The 17,076-nt window shown below is 35.4% G+C and overlaps 1 protein-coding gene across 3 annotated transcripts in view; it reads right to left on the minus strand.

Moving 5' to 3' along the window:
• Nucleotides 1–17,076, minus strand: part of vegfc (vascular endothelial growth factor c) — a 47,755-nt gene that overhangs the window by 19,036 nt on the left and 11,643 nt on the right. The window contains exons 1-4 of one of the 3 annotated variants that reach the window (XM_016677756.1): nucleotides 14,225–14,244; nucleotides 10,058–10,298; nucleotides 7,032–7,222; nucleotides 754–893 (exon numbers count right to left, since the gene is read on the minus strand). In XM_016677756.1, the coding sequence (XP_016533242.1) occupies nucleotides 754–893; nucleotides 7,032–7,222; nucleotides 10,058–10,277 (551 nt within the window). In that variant the 5' untranslated portion in view covers nucleotides 10,278–10,298; nucleotides 14,225–14,244. Of the gene's footprint in view, nucleotides 1–753; nucleotides 894–7,031; nucleotides 7,223–10,057; nucleotides 10,299–11,451; nucleotides 11,643–14,224; nucleotides 14,245–17,076 lie in introns of those variants that run through there. The other 2 variants (XM_016677757.1, XM_007564633.2) reach the window with 2 other exon arrangements.

Consider the following 17,076-nt stretch of genomic DNA (forward strand, 5'->3'; position numbering starts at 1 on the left):
AATAATAAAAGTAATTTATTAAGAAAATGTAACCAGAAATAACTGGCTTATGGAATATTTTTTGCTCATTATTTTTCTTCTTTAAAGATTTATTTTTAATTCAGTCCCACCTTGGACAGCCTGCTTAAGGAAAAGCCAAACCATCCATCCATTTTCTTACACCCTTGTCCCTTAGGGGGGTCAAGAGGGTTGCTAGTGCTGATCTCCAGCTAACGTTCAGGGCGAGAGGCGAACAGGTCGCCAGTCTGCCGCAGGGCAGCACAGAGACACACAACCATCCACACACACACCTAGGGACAATTTAGACTGCCCAATTAACCTGACAGTCATGTTTTTGGTCTGTGGGAGGAAACCGGAGTACCCAGAGAAAACCTATGCATGCATAGGGAGAACATGCAAAGTCCATGCAGAAAGACCCAGGCCAGGAATCGAACCCAGAACCTTCTTGCTGCAAGGCAGCAGCTCTACCAACTGCACCACTGTGCACCCTGGAAAAGCCAAACCAATCAAATTTAAATCTGGGCTTTAACTAGGCCACTTCAAATCCTTTTTTTTTTCAGCCAATCAATATCAGACCGTCTATTGTGCTTTGAGACAAAAGAGTTTCTGTCACTTGGATGATTTCTGTTACGTGGTTTGCATGTGTTGCGACTTATATTACTGATGGAATATCAGTAATAACTTTTACTGGTTTTACAGGTTATTCATTCATAATGACGGTCTGAGTGTTTGCCACAGTGAAAATGTTCTTACTCTGGCAGGGCGCGCCTGATGATGCTGTGAACTTGTCTGTAAATGTCCAGTTTGGATAGACAGCTGCACTGGGTGTGGTTGGCCACGCTGATGGTTACAGGCTTGGTGCCCTGGGTGAGAGGCACTGTGATCTCGAAGAGCTGCAGAGAGAGCAACAAATGAGAGGAAGAACAAGAAAAACATCAAGAAACACCACAAACACTGTGAAATACAGCAAGAAACTCATTTAATTTCTTACATTTAACACATTAGGCATAAAAAATGATTTACATAAGATACAAATATTAAGTGTTTAATATGGAAATCTGAAACAAACACATGCAACAGCCAAATTGTGCAAATGAGTCTGCAGTCAAGAAAGACTAACAGACATAGCAAACATAGTTTTAGCTGTCAGTCAGATGCAGAAGAAATTAAAACTCCTTCAGAAAGTTGGATAAATATAAAGTGTGTAAAATATGTTCCCAGTTAGTGTCTGAAATGTGGTGCAACTCCAAAGAGAAACTCCACAATAAAAGTGCAGTTGTTTTGTTGCATCACTTCCTAGAAGACATTTTCCTTCCACTCAACTTTCTATGTGCACTCTGTAAGACCTTTAGTAGCTGTCATCACTATATATTTATATCACGTGTGTCAAACTCAAGGCCAGTGGGCCAAATCCGGCCTGTCATAGCTTTATGTGGCCCTCTAGATTCTAAACACTAAATAAATATTATGTTAACAATCAAATCAATGCAGTTTTTACCTGCTTACTGCCAAATTACATCAATCAGTCCCTCCAGTTTCTTGAGAATTATAGTGGAAATTCACACAAAATCAACAAATCCCCACATTTTTGTTCTAATAATTGGAAACTTATGGCAGATTTTTCTCAAAAACTGTCAAAACCCTTTTTACTTGTACTAAACAGCGGCCTCAGCCTTAAAACTCAATTTAGCCAGTTTTTTGTTATCATTTATCATGTCCATTGACGTGCAATTTTACATTATTTGTTTGAAAACGAGCAAGTAGAAGATTCAAGATCTTAAAATTATTCCCACATTGAATGACGTTTACATCTCTCATTCTCATCCTTAAAAGTACAATTATTTATGGCTTTTTAATATTATCAACAGCATTTTTGGTCTTCGAAATACCCATACTATACAACATATTTCCCAATAAGCTCCTAAACTGGTTCATATTTTTACTTTTTTAAAACTCATAATTTAATCCATCACATAAATCTTCCCCACACACTGATAAACAAGAAGTTAAACATAAAACTAGTCAATAAATTACACTAAAAATGTAGATGTGAGATCAGATTATTTAATCTGGAGAGTTTTCAACTGAAAGATTTTAAATGACATGTGAACAGCTTATCAAATTTAGCCAGAATTTAGTCAAATTTTTCTGGTAAAAAAAGAGCAGAAAAGTAAAGTAAATCTGCCAAAACTAACAAACCTGTGAAAGCTTTTGTGTTTTATGTAACAGTTGACTCTGATTGACAAACCATTCAATAAATGTGGGAAACTCCTTCAAGTAGAGAATTGCAAACAATGATTACTTTGAGAAATTAACCGTGTTTTCATCTCACACATTGATGCATTACTTCATAGTTTTGATGTTTTTAGTATTTCCAGAATGAAGAAAAAAGCGCTTTGGGAAGGCGTGTCCAAACTTTTGACGTTACCACATATACATCATATTCTTCCAAATCTCTTGTGAACTTCCTTTGATTGTGGCATTGTGTGCTGCTGGGTGGGACGTTTTACTGAGCTCCACACAGCTAAACAATTTTCTTTACACGATCTTTGGAGAGACACAGCTCTGGAGTTATTCAGCTCTCAACGTTCCCACTGAGCCCAGTCATCAGAAAACTTCAGCAGATTTCTGAGTCCATGTTTCAACAAGTTCTGCTGGTGCAGACAGTTCCTCTCTGTTATTTCATTTTTATAAGTTAAATAAAATACATTTAATTTAACTTATAACATGTATAATGTCATCTGTAGCCATGTAAATGTCGTTTTTACTGCAAAAACGCAAAATCTTACCAAGTAATCAGATAAAACAACTTCGTTTAGTTCATTTGTCGAGAAAGTCCAGTTCATTTGGGGAGGTGTGAATGCACAATCAAACTCTGATGTGGATTAAAAAAAAAAAAAAACTAATTCTGGTCTGCCTAAAAACCCACGTCTCGGTTCGGCTGATGTGAACTCTGTTGAGGTTTTAGTGCAAATATGGACGAAAGTGAACCGGAGAACAAAAGTAGGAAGCGGATGACAGTGCAGGGCATTATGGGTAAAAACACCCAAAACAAACAAGTGAATCTAGTGCTTGCAGGAGAAATTCCTTCTGGTCTTCTCCCAAAGACATAAGAGAAATCCTACAACCTCCAGAGTCTGATGCCACTCCATTTTTATTTACATTTCATGAAGGAGAAAGATGCTCTCAGTGTCTTCTTCAGACGTGACAAGATAACCTTTTGGTAAATATATCATAATTAGTTTATTCCTAGCAACAAAAATAAGAACCGCCTTTGAAAACCCATAACTGGATTTTGTCAATTTTGATTATTGGGTGTGATTAAGTCTGTTTTTGAGCAAAACGTTGCTGGAGATTTGTGGCCCTGTTTACTATTACGCTGAAATGAAAGCAAATAAACAACAAAAAAACATGGCTAGTAAAATAAAAACCTAAAATTGTTTTATTTAAGATATAAAATTTGTAGTTGAAAATCTCATACAAAAGAAACAAAATGTCTCCGTCTGCATCAACTTCATTTAAACATTTCCTGTACTGCTTCCAGGGGCCGCACAAAATTACTCCGAGGGTTGCAAATGTCCCACGGTCCGCACTTTGGTCACCTCTGGTCTATTGAATATAGAATTGTGCATTACATTATACAGAGCATGTAGATAAATTACTACTGTATTATTCAAGACCTTAACATTTTCCTGTAGAACAATATTTAAAAGCAACAGACGAGGCGTTTAGGCCTTTGAAGGCAACATGACCAACAACGACAAAACCAGAACACTTCGGATATGACAAGAAAGTCCAGGAGATGAAATTACCCATTAAAAAAAAAAAAAAAACAGCTGAACAGATGTTAAGCGAAAACCTTTTTGCACAGAGCCACAGGAGACGCAAAAACGGTTAAAGATACTTACAGTCAAACTGGAAATTACAGTTTGTATAATTCTATTGCTTTCTAAGTTCTTTCAAATTCAGCCAGCTGCTTCAAGCCAACGCCAAAGCAATCATCTAACTTAGTATTTCATAGTGACGAAACTAACCACAGAATGCTCTTAGCAGAAACTGTTATTTCACCCTTCACCTTGCCATATGTACATTTTAAGGCCAATTATTTTAAAGTCACATTAAAAAACTCATTAGGATTCAGCTGAACTCTATCTAGTCATGTGTGATTTGGATGAAGTACGACATCGCTCATATAAGTATCCAAACTTTAGCGACTTGTCTGAGCCCCATGCCAAAAAAAACAGTTTGGAAAGTACAAGAGAGGAGGAATGTCTTGTGAAACCTCAAAGATTGTGGCTCTGCACTCGCAGCCTTGTATCTGCTGCCAGAAGGAAAGCTGCTCAGTTTCGGCCTTGGACTTTTTTCCTTGCAACTTAACGGAAAGGTGGCTGTTTCTCAAAAAAAAAAAAACCTTGAGATCTTCATTTCAACAACTGGAATATTATTCTAAACATTAATAGCTTTATATTGTGCATCCTGTCAAAATAATGTGTGCATAGGGGGGCAAAATGTTGAAGTAGCACTAATAAAACTAAAAAGTAGCCGTCCAAGAAATTACTCAAGTAAGAGTAAAAATGTAAGTATAGTAACTGATCAAATTATCATTTAATATCTAAAAATTAGGTTGACCAAAATATAAAGTGAAGTGGAAATGTTGGTCTTTTAAAGATGAAAAAGGCAATAATTCATATAAGTAACAAAAAAGTAACAACTAGGTAAAAGAAAATATAAAACTTATGAAACTTTAAACTGTAGGTGTGTGTGTCTGATGAATTTTTGATGAAAACGTGTTTGTTTTTCATTCATTCAGTGTGTAGAAAATCCTGAAATGGTACTCAAGTAAAAGTAAAAATACTTCATAATAAAATTACACAAGTAAAAGTAAAAAGTACAGCGTAAGAAAAAATACTTCTAGAAGTAATTTCTTTCAAAAATGTTACTCAAGTAAATGTAATTGAGTAGCTAGTTACCACCTAACCCTGGTGGTGTGTAACATCACCAGAATCAGGATATACTCATTTTTATTTGAAATTATGAACAAGTACAACAAAATGGTGCACATGTATAAAACTGTAAAAGTCCACAGAAGGACATATGGAGCCATGAATTAAAACAAACTATAGAACATGGGCAGAACATTTGTGTGTGTTGCTGCACAGCAATGAAAAAAAAATCTGCACACTTTCAAACATGCTGCAGGAAATCTGATCACTGTGTTTTGTCCCCTGCGTTGCACACAGTGTTCAGGGTTCAGCATCTTTGCACAATGGCGCGTTTGACAGCGTCTCTGTCAAGTGCAAAAAAGTCGATGACAACTTTACACACAGTCCGGCACGTACTGCCGGACTCAGACAATAGCAAATTCAACATGACAAAAGAAAGAGCCGCTTATTCAAGACATTCCAACCAGATGGAATTCGACTTTCAACATGATAAAAAGCATCTGCAGAAACGAACCACACATTAAGTTCGCCATCAATAACAGCTGAAATGGACAAACTATAGACTGGGAATGAAACCAGAAGTTTGCAGGTAAACCTTACAGAACATATTTTGTCATTTTGTCCTATTTTTTCTAAAGATGTAAAAGAGAGAGTCTGTCAGTATGTGTGCAAAATATGGCGCTTTTATCCTCCTAGTAGTTTATTATCCTTATCGAATTTGACACAAATGACTGTGATTAAACATAAAAGTCTCTAATAAATGAAGAAATGCATCATATTACTCTGTTGAGCATAGTGCATAGGGAAGAACCGGGCCAGATCAAGGTGGAATTGGGACCTTAAGTAGAATTTCCTATTAACACCATCACTCCCAGTAACTGTTTCGATTCAGAGTTGGTGTAATCTGCACTGTAAAAAAAAAAGAAAAGGTAAAATACCGGCAGCTGTGGTTGCCAGAATTTTACCATATTTTATAATATGGTAAAAAAAAAAAATTCACCTAATTTTTAAAAGGTAATTCAAACTCTAATTTGAGCGTTCATGGGAGATCCCTGATGGTTAAAGCAGCGAATTAGTTTGCTTATGCCTTGGGCTGGCTCTGGTAAAGTACGAGCAAAACACAGACGATTAAATTAAGAGATAGCGACATTCTTAAACTACTCTGGCTATTTCAACTTCCTCTGCTGATTGAATCTGCTCTAACAGTTCATATAACAAAGGAGCCATTCGCTTAAACTGCTACCGCCAGTTCATTCAATTACCACTTAGGAAATGACTAGCACAGCTGAGCTAAAACAATAAGCCATTACGCACCACTAGGGTCCCTTCATTATCAGCATCTATGTGGAAATGAACAATCCAGCTGAGAGGATTTACCTCATCTTAAGGCAGCGCTGTCAGTGCTGAGAGGTGAGATGTTTACACACAGAAGTAAGAACACAAGGAGGTGGAGCATGATGGGAAACTGGGCAGTAACATGTGTTTTCCAGGCATACAGTGCTATTTTATAGCACAATCAACTATGTTACCTTCACTTGTTATAAAATGCTTTGTCTTTTAAATATGACTCAAAAGAAATTTGACTTTTTAATTTAGGGCCTTGAAATTGGGCCTCTGTGTGGCATACCACACTAAATTGATAATACCTATGTCTCCAGCTTTCATTTTGTCAACTAAAATGTTTCACCGCGGCAGCACGGCTACAGATGGCACGCACAAAATTTCCAGTTGTAAACAATAACATGCACCATATCTATGGAGTTCTGCTGTGCTCTAAACCTTCAGCGAGGACAGTAAACTGTTCTATTAGTGAGTGTCTAATGTTTTAAAGTGAGTAATTTTGAGTTATTATAAAATAAATATTTCATAAGCTAGCTTAGCTTAGCTTGCAAGATGCTGAAAAGCTTTGTCATGGTAACAGGACAATAGCAAACCTGTCAACGGTGAAAAGTAGAACACGTCGTAAACCCCTTCTTTCAGTTTGACTGGTGTTCACATTAACTGATTAAATGTTATTCATGTTTTGTAGCAACTTTGTCATTCAATGTAAAATCAATAGCACAAAAGGGAAGAATGTTGTTAACTTACAGTTTTGCTGAGGTAACCGGTGGAGATATTTCTGCATTGTTTGTCCTCGGAGGGGCAGCATCCTCCACACCTATATACAGACACACACGGTGGCTTATAGAAGACGTTGGTGGGAGCCCCGAACTCCCTGCCCACATCAACACACACTTCTCTGGGCATGCATTGAGTTTTCCTCCACTCCAACTCTATACCTGCACACAAAAAAGTCAACTGTTTGCAACATTTCTTTTCTTATCTTTTATTTTTTTTTGCTGCACAAAGTATTGATCCCAATCGTCATGTGTTCAGTATAACAAAGACTTGGATGCACGCTTGGTAAGATATTACATTTAAAATGTCACAGAGTCACACTCTATATTAATATTGCCCTTAATGCTCAACATAATGTATGTTTTAGAGGCTGGGATACTATTATGCTTCCTTGAACAGGTTAGAATAGATCTATGGACTTTACAAAACATGTTCATTACATTGTTTGCACAAAATTATTTTAAGATTTTAGTCTGCCCAGTTTTGTTGTTCTGCCTTAGGGTGTCTTGTCACTTTAAATTCAAATAAGCTGCTGCTGCTTGCCAGGCCCCTCAACTCAACATTTACACTCGCATGTGAAAATGGCTGCAAACAGACGTGCAATTATATAACCATACATCTTTGAAAAGCAGAAGTAAAGTCTCCTGCACAACCAACAGGAATACAGTAAGTTGTTTCAGGATGGTAAGTCAACAACAGAACACTTTTCCAGCAGCCATTGTACAGTGGTATAACCAGCTGACCAAACATGCTGGAGATACACTTGGGTTGCTAGGTAACAGCCCCGTGCCCATCGATTGTGACTTAACAATCGGAAAGTTTTTGAAACGGCTCATTTTCCAGATACCAAAAAAGACATTAACTTATTGCCAAAAAATGGCGGGGTGCTTTTAGAAGCAGCAGAGACCTGAATTGAAGTACAAAATTGTGCAAAATGCTAATTTTGCATAATAGGTCCCCTTTAAACTCCTTGTACAGACACACACAGTGTGTCTGTACAATAATACAAATTATTGTTCCATTGTGTCATGGAAATAATGAAAAAGAATCATCAAAATGTTGATAAATAGTAATCTATCAGATTCATAATTATGATCTGAAATTTTAGGAATGCTGTTGTAATTACTTATGTTCTGATATAATTGCAGCCCTGGTTCTGAAAGCAGTCATGCAGATCCAGTTAAATGTGCAACTCCTGGTTCTAATTTGAACATTTCAAGTTTAAACTAAAAGACAAGCTGAGAGACATTAGGAAATTCTGACAAACATCAGTATTTTGTCTAGACCTGGATACTAACTGTGACCTAATACACTCTTAAACACGTTATTTACACATGGATGGGTTTTTTAGAAAATATATAACTAAAGATAATGCTTACATAACACTTAATTAACAATTTGTTTTCTGTGCTTATGAGTTTAAATACTCTAACAGAATTGTAGTGTTTGTGCCATTTTTCTGAGAATATAAACAACAGAAAACCATTTTGGTAACTCATTGTTAGTTTTTGGCTGAATCCATTTATTATGAAACAATTTTTGCACTTTTTAAATCATAATGACAATAGAAACTACTGACCCAACAGACCACTGACAGCTTCAAGTCTTTTGTGGTAGTTGTGGGTGAGAAATTTTATTTTCAACCCATAAAGCTGCCAATTCTTTCTGGCCAAAAGTCTCCAGTTCCTGTAAAGTCTTGGGATTTCCTGGATGAATTGCATGTTTGAGATCTCTCCAAAGTGGCTAAATGATCAACACGGCCCCCCCATTCAGTAACTTTAGTTTTCTTTTTTTCTTTTCTATAATCTATGACAGGTCGACTTTCGTTTTGGATCAGAGCCACATGCAGGACTTCTGAGCTACTTCTGAGCTGATGAGTATTTTCTCATAACCTTCTGGATAAATCTTCCCATCAATTTTAACCAAATGCCTTGCTTCTTTGTAGCTCACAAGAACACTCCTGGTGTAACGTAGCGTTGATAGTCGTGGCCATAAAGTTAACTTTGTTTCAGGGTTTTTTGGCTCTTTGGGCCAAGTAATGACTTTCGTATGGCTACTCGACCATGCAGCACATTTTTTCTTTATTCTGCATGTCGAAACAGTTCCACTACCAGTATGTTGGCTGAAGCCATTTGTAGGTTTTCCTTTGTATGCTGAACAATTTTCCAGACATTTGTTGCTTTGTTCAAACATTTTACACTTCCTAATGAGGATTTAAACACAGTTAGCCATTGTACAGTCCTGTTTATAAAGCTCGCCACCTTCTCCCAGAAATCCTTTGAAAATGATTACGCTTTTCCTGTGATTTTAAACCCAGCAAGGTCAAAAATCACAGGATGACTGGGTGAAACACACAGGAGCCAGACACTCCCTGACATTTTAAACACACACACACTAATTTCAGCAAACAGCTCAAAGTTACCTTTAGGAACATTTTGCATGCTTGTTTTTTTGTCATCAGGCCTAAACTTCCAGCTTATGTAAACTTTTGATGAGGTGCATTTGAGTAGATTCTGATCTTCATCATTATTTAAAAGGAGCAAACATAATAGTATAATATTTAATGGCTTCATCCAAAGATTAGTCATGAGAAACAGAGCCATTTTCATATTATATTCTCTGAAAAAGGGCAAATTTAGAGGCGGTTTCTAAGGAAGGTAGCGTGTACTCTTTCCCAAGTCTAATTTTCTTCTGTTTCTGTTATTTCTAAGTCAAATTGTCAAGAAAAAGTTGCTTGATAAAATGGACTGTTTAAAAGTAAACATCTGAAACAAATCTGAGACGCTCCATATAAACACCTACAGCTGACCACCAGCCAATGGCAAATATCTACTTACAGGCATTGTTCCCAGATGGGAAACTTTAGTCCGATAGCAAATGTTCTTAAAAACAACATAGCACTGTGCGTGACAAAAATCCTCATTATGTAAAACTCCCGTTGGAAAAAAGGCTTTTTTTACATGTAGGTGTAAAAGGGGAAACAAGAAGACGCTTACTTTTAAGGACATCCAAGTTGAGGTAGGCAGCAGCATATGTTGGCTCCTGGGCTTCAGAAAGGGGCCGCAGCCGGTGAGTCTGTGGCCGCTGAGTGAATTTGGAAGCTGAGGATGCAGCGGCAGAAAGTTTGGATCTGCACTTCAGAGCAGCCCAATATGAAGGATAGATCAGACTCATCAGTTCATCTACACTGGAGGCTGAACGCAGCTTCTGCTCCATGTCCGGCTTCGGTAATGTGTCCTGTAATTAACAAGAAACACCTTCACTCAGAGAGGGACTCCAACGTCAAAATATACATGGCTCCGATGATTACTTCTGACAAATCTGTGAACAGTTTTACAAAGTCACAGATTGTAGTGGCTCTGTGAAAAATTATCTATACCCTGAACGCTGAACGTTTTTTTTTTACGTATTTGTTAAAACTGTCAGCATGTTGTGACAGTTTGTTCAGACAGATAATCTGTGAAAATCAATGTCTTGCACCTCGTCCTAAAGTTATTATATCCGCCTGAGAAATGCACCACTAACAACCAAAAACAACCAATCAGAGCCAGAAGGCGGGGCTTAGCGCTGTCAATCAAAGCGGCTAAATGTGCTAATGGTGTATAAACAAATTATTGTTACCCTTCTTTGAGAATTGTTTTGATTTCATGACGCATAAACGGTTTCAGATCAAGCCACAGCATTTCTGTCAGAATTAAGGTTAAACTTTGACTAGGCTGCTCCAAAACTTTTATTCAGTTTTTTGGGGGGCATTCAAAGGTGGAGTTGGCCCTCAAACTTCATTTAGCAAGCTGGTGGCCAGACATTCTCAGATAGGAAACTTAATTAATGGTTCCATCAGGTGTTAAGTGTCAGACAGAATTGTCAAATATGTTTTACTGTCAGTATAATGTTGTTTTTTTTTATATTAGCTTAGTTTTATCACAGATGTAACAGGACCCAGGGCTTCAAAAATGTTTACACATCAGTCCACAGAATATTTCTGCAAAAGTCTTCAATTGTAGAGATAATCCAGATGTTTATTTTGGTAAATGTTGGATGAACAGCTTTTAATTCAGCAGTTGTTCTAGACTTGAAACTCTCTCATTGATGCTATTTTTTCCAAGTTTCTTTCTTGTTGCTGAATCATGAAAATCATGAACATTATTCATGTCATTACCTGATACAAATGGGTCTTGTAGTACATTAGAAGTTGTTCTGGGTTCTTGTGTGTTCTCTGGGATAAGTCACCTATGTGCACTTGGAGTTATTTTGGAAGGAAAACCACTGTTCCAGGTTTTCTCCATTAGTGAAGGATGGCTCTCATTGTGATTCACTGGAGCTTCACATCCCTACAAGTGTTTTTATAACACTTTCTGCACTGATAGACAGCAGAGTCTTTGGTTCTAACCTGTTCTTTAATGTCTTTACATCAGGACATGTGTTGAATTTTAATGGAGCAGCACCAGTTGGCACCAATCCCATCTTCCCTAAGAAAAGCAATGCCACAAAACTGTAAGTTCTGGAGTAATGGCCCCTCCTGTGGGGTAGGTAGCTGGGTTCGGTGCAGCACGTCTCTATGCGTCTTCAGCTTGGAGACTGCTACTTTTCTGCTTCACTGCGACCTCCCTCTGGGTTGAACACATGGCCATCCTGTGGGGGGTCTCTGGTGAAGCCAGATGCAGTCTTGATTTAATAAAATCAGTCACAAAACTAGCACATCATCTCCACATGTGACTAGCTTCTCCATATGGTCTGCCTGAAATGCTACGACATGCCAGGTGGTGCGACAAACAAACAACTGTTTGATTAATGTAATTAGGGCTGAAACGATTAATCTGTGCTGATGATTAATTGTGATTAATCGACTATTAAAATAATCGTCAACTAATTTAGTAATTGATTAATTGTTAAATGGAGCATACAGACTCAGAAATGGAAATTTACTGAAAGAACAACAGTCAGAGCAGTAATTAAACCAAAATGGTACAAAAAATACATATTTTCCGTTTAAGATAAAAGTAGACCTTTGTAAATATGTTGCATGAAAAACTGTATAAAAATGTCTTGTTAAGCCTTTTGCTATACAATTATTAATCAGTTAATCTAAAAAATAGTCACCAGATCAGCTCTATACTGTATTGATGTTAAGTCAAGTAGAAAGAGATGATTTTAACATATTGACATAAGAAGTATTTTTTTAGCTGCAGATGATCAAGAATTCACTAAAAGAACTGCTATGTTATTGCATTTTAGGTAGATTATGTAGAATTAAAACATTTATTTTATATATAAAATAATCAAAACCTCTTTATGCCATGAGTTAGTCATTATGAAAATGTTTAAGTATTAGTCAAACCTATAAGTCAAACCTATAACTGCATAATGTGGCAACAAAATGAAAAATGGAGGTATTTCTTGGTATTTCTTTGTGCAGTCACATTATTTTTGCTCTAATAAAGTTCTAGCTATTTTTCCATGTTTATGTTTAACACTTTAAACACCTTACAGAGAGTGAATAGGCCTAAAACAAACCTTAAGCTTTATTACAGGCCTTAGCAATTAAAATATAATGAAAACTATAATAATGTCCATCAAAAACTGAGAGAGAACCCATTGTTGTTGTTTTTTTTTCTCAGTGCTTGCAATGAAGGATCTTTATCTGGTGATTCTGCTGCTAGTCGGACATGATGTTACATTAAAAACTCTTGATTTATTTCTAATTAATAGGTTTAGTCAGGAATCAAAGCAGAACTTCAGGCAACTGCAGTTTAACAAATTCATGACTAGTCTGCGTGACTGTTATCTCATTTCCTGACTTTTATTGCAGTTACTCGTATGCTATTGTACTATTAATGATAATGATCAATTTAACATTCACACAAACAGAAACAATACTTTTGCTGCAACCAAGGCCATATCAAACACAAGCATACACACACATGCCTTTGTATTAAAGGTGTTTCAAACAGACACTCAAGCAAACACTCAATTTCCCACTTGTAATGTTTCCTTTTGGAAGAATGTGTTTATTTACGAGTCTCCACATATTTACACACACACACCGACTGTCCTTCAGCATGGGAAAAAGCCGTCTCTCTGGATTTGTGAACCAAACAATTGAGAGCCTTTAAATGAGACTGTCACCTGACAGATTCTGCTTCCTTCCCTGAAACGCCAACAGGCAGCAGAGACTCAATTGCATTATGTCACAGCACTCACTATATTCATCTTTCCTCGTTTCCTAGATTTTTATAGAGCTAAGGGTTTTAAAATAGTTTTGAAATAAAGGAACCGCTAAGATAGCTAAACAAGATGAAGCGCATTTTGATTGTTGCTAAAATAAATAAATCTATGAGTGTTTTTAACTTATTTTATTAAGTTTTCCTATTTTAATCTGCTCACTAAGGGTGAAAAGAATTTGAACTGAATGTTACCAAGAGAAAACACATAATAAAAAGTAGAACTGCATATTTTCTAAGTGTACTACCATATTACCAAACATACTCACTCATGTTTACTCATACTTACTCATATGCAATACACCACTTGTTTGGTTACTATGACTCTGAAAAGGAGTATGAAGAAGGTTAATTTATTTAATCATACACCTTTTCCATTCTGTAGTTCATTACATGAATAATCTTACCATTACCCATTTCCCTTCTGAATCACAAATAGTTCCTAAGCCAGATGTAAATAATAAAAACACAGCTACCTATACATACATACGTACATACATACGTACCTACGTATTTTAACAATATTATAAATAAAAAAAATATTTGTTCTTTGAATGTATTTTGCTTTGTCAACAAGTTGTTTCTCCAGTTATTGTTCTGCTGTTCTTGACGGTTGGTGGTTACCATAGCAACCAGTAACTTACAGCTAGTCCTCCTTTTTCTGTTGCTGTCTTTAACTGTGGTGCGCATTAGAATCAGCTCTGTGTTTTCTTTACAAGTATTATGTTTTAACATATGTTTTAGACAAACTGAATAATATACAGCGTTTCATGAATAATTTTGCTATGTTTTAATGTTGTCCATTTTAGCTATGTTTAATTTTACAAATGTTAACTCCTGCTAACTGCTCATTGGGAGCTATTGTTTTATAGTTTGTATTTACAGTTACGTTATGTATTTCATAAAATGTGCGCATAACCGAGAGCAAGGGAAACTTCATACCTCTTCGTAGGCAGCCTAGCGCCGACGAGAGTGGTGCGTTACTGACGTCATAACAGACGTCAGTGCTCTTAAAGTGACAGTACAAGTATTAGTGTTTAACAAAATACATTATAGAAAACTTAAAATATGACAAAAATTAGGATTCTTCAGTGTTAATCAGGATTTGGTGAATTTCAAACATTATAATAAAAAATAAAAGCAGATTTTCTGAGGTTGTTACACAAGCAAAAGGGGGAAATATGCAAATAGCAGAAAAAACAAAAGCAAAAAAAACTGCATTTATAAGTTCAATTGACGATCTGAAATATGCCAGTTTGACAGAAAAGGCAAAGACAGAAGAAATCTGAGATGGAGTTGCTGCTGAAACAATAGCTTTTTCTAGAACATCCAATATGAAAGATGTTATTAAATAAACTTTTTAAATCCTAAAAACAAAGCTAAAGCATAGAAATCATTGTCTTATATCTGCTAAAAAGTTCAGGGTCTAATTGTCTGGGAAAAGAGTAAAGATACAATTTCAAAGGTAAGGAGCGAGGTTTTAAATCATATCTTCTGTTTGTTGTATCTGATTACATTACATTGACATTTTTTACTGAAAGTACAGAGAAATATGAGGCGCAAGGTCAAACTGATGCAGACAAAAGTCAAATGTTTTTCTGAAACGCCTGAACGTTTCATCATTTGTTTATAGAAAGCCTTCTGAAGTGGTGTCACAAATCCTGAAGGTGTTTATGGATCACAGGAACATAACTCTGTACACACACAAAAATTAAATGAAAAAAGAAATCACCCAGCAGGCTCCTTCTCTGCAGGATTGACAGCTAACACAAACAGCCAAGTAGCTGGATTTTCCAAAAACGAGGCAGAGCCAACAAAACACTGATGGGGAGCTGAACCCTAAAGAACAGATGGTAAAACACTCAGACACGCAGCCGATGTGGAAAAGCCCTGTCAGATACGCAAACACAAAGAACATCAAAGAAATACGCTTCTTAAGCCACTATATAAAAAATGTTTTATGTGCTGCTCACAGCTGACAGTTATTTTATAAGACAGTTTGAGCACGAACATAGTTTGTACCTCAGATGATGTGGTTACTGGCATTTCAGCCCAGCTAATAAAGTAATATAATATAATATAATATAATATAATATAATATAATATAATATAATATAATATAATATAATATGATATAGAAAATACAGTTAAAAATGAACATAGTTTGAACCTCAGATGATGTAGTTACTAGCATCTTAGCCAAACTAATTAACTTATACAATATAATTTAATACAATATAATGTAATATGAGACAGTTAAAAATGAACATAGTTTGAACCTCAGATGATGTGGTTACTGGCATTTCAGCCAAACTAATTAACTTATATAATGTAATTTAATACAATATAATATAATATAATTAGATTATTCTATAATATACTATTACATTCAATGAAAAAAATAGCATAATTATTTTATAATACTATTATATTATAACTATACTGTATTATAATATAAAATAAATATTAGTATTGGACATAATTTTATTACAATAAGCTAATAGTCACATAATAAGAGATTATGTTAATATAATATGTATTATTATATAATACAAAATATATTTAATAACTTTTTTATAATAAGCTAATAAAGTTATGTAATATAGATTACATAATATTATATATACTGTAATTATATAACTTTATTGGTTTTGTTGAAATGACCGCAAACTATGTTCATGCTTAACTGTTTTTCCTATATTATATTATATTATATTATATTATATTATCCATTTAAATTATCCAATGTAATGGATAGCTTTACATTAGATAGATTATAGTTGGTTGAACTATTGCATTTAACACAAAGATAGAAAAAAAAGAAAACATCCTTTTGTTGTCATATTTTTAAAGAAAAAACACATCGCAAGCCATTTGCATAGTTGAAACGTGATCATGCGTTTCAAGTCGAAAATCAAATTGTTCTGAGTAACACAAACTGATCAACAACATAAGGCAGCTTTGAAAAAGAATGTTTTCTGCACCAGATCATCTGTCTTTAACTGAACTCGATTCAGAAACGTGACTGCATAAACTGGAGAAACAAATTAAACAGACTCCAAAGTTATTTCAGGGCAACATAATAATACAAATTCGCCTGCTCAAACACCAATAAGCTTAAATTTTGTAAACAACACTTGGCACTGGAATTGGGAGATTTTAAAATATTCAAAATAAAAACCAAACACAACCGAAAATATAAATAAAATGGATTGTGAAGTCTCTAAAAAAACAAAACAAAAACAACAAAAAAACAAATTTAAACTAAATTTTTGGAATTAATGAGAATATATTAATGGTTTCATAAGGTTTTGCTACACAATACCATTCATGCAGCATTTACAGTTGATACGACTTAAAAATGGTGTCAAAACAACATTATCATTTATCACAATAATTTATCGTCCAGCAAAATTTGTTTTAACGACAATTCATGGCACTCCACACCAAAGTATCAGGAAGATAACAAATCCCTTCAACAAACAGTTAAAAATGTGTCTTACCATTGCTGTTTTTCCAGTGAAAACATGTTTTTAGTCTATAAAACAAACAATGTTTCAGACTTAATGCATTTAGGGGATATTAAACAGGCATTAGGACAGAGAAATAAGCAATTAACAGCAGTCTGCACCCCTAACAGGGAAATATGTTGCTAATCTCATATTGATTTGTATATATTTTTAAAATTGGTTTTAATGAGTCCAATGAGAATTCACTCACTCAAATTGATCGATCTGTTGCTGTGGTTAAGGGATGCTTATGCATAAATACCTAAATATGTTGTTGTTGAGGTG

This window comes from Poecilia formosa, unplaced genomic scaffold, assembly GCF_000485575.1.
Source record: "Poecilia formosa unplaced genomic scaffold, Poecilia_formosa-5.1.2 Scaffold164, whole genome shotgun sequence".
NCBI lineage: Eukaryota > Metazoa > Chordata > Actinopteri > Cyprinodontiformes > Poeciliidae > Poecilia > Poecilia formosa.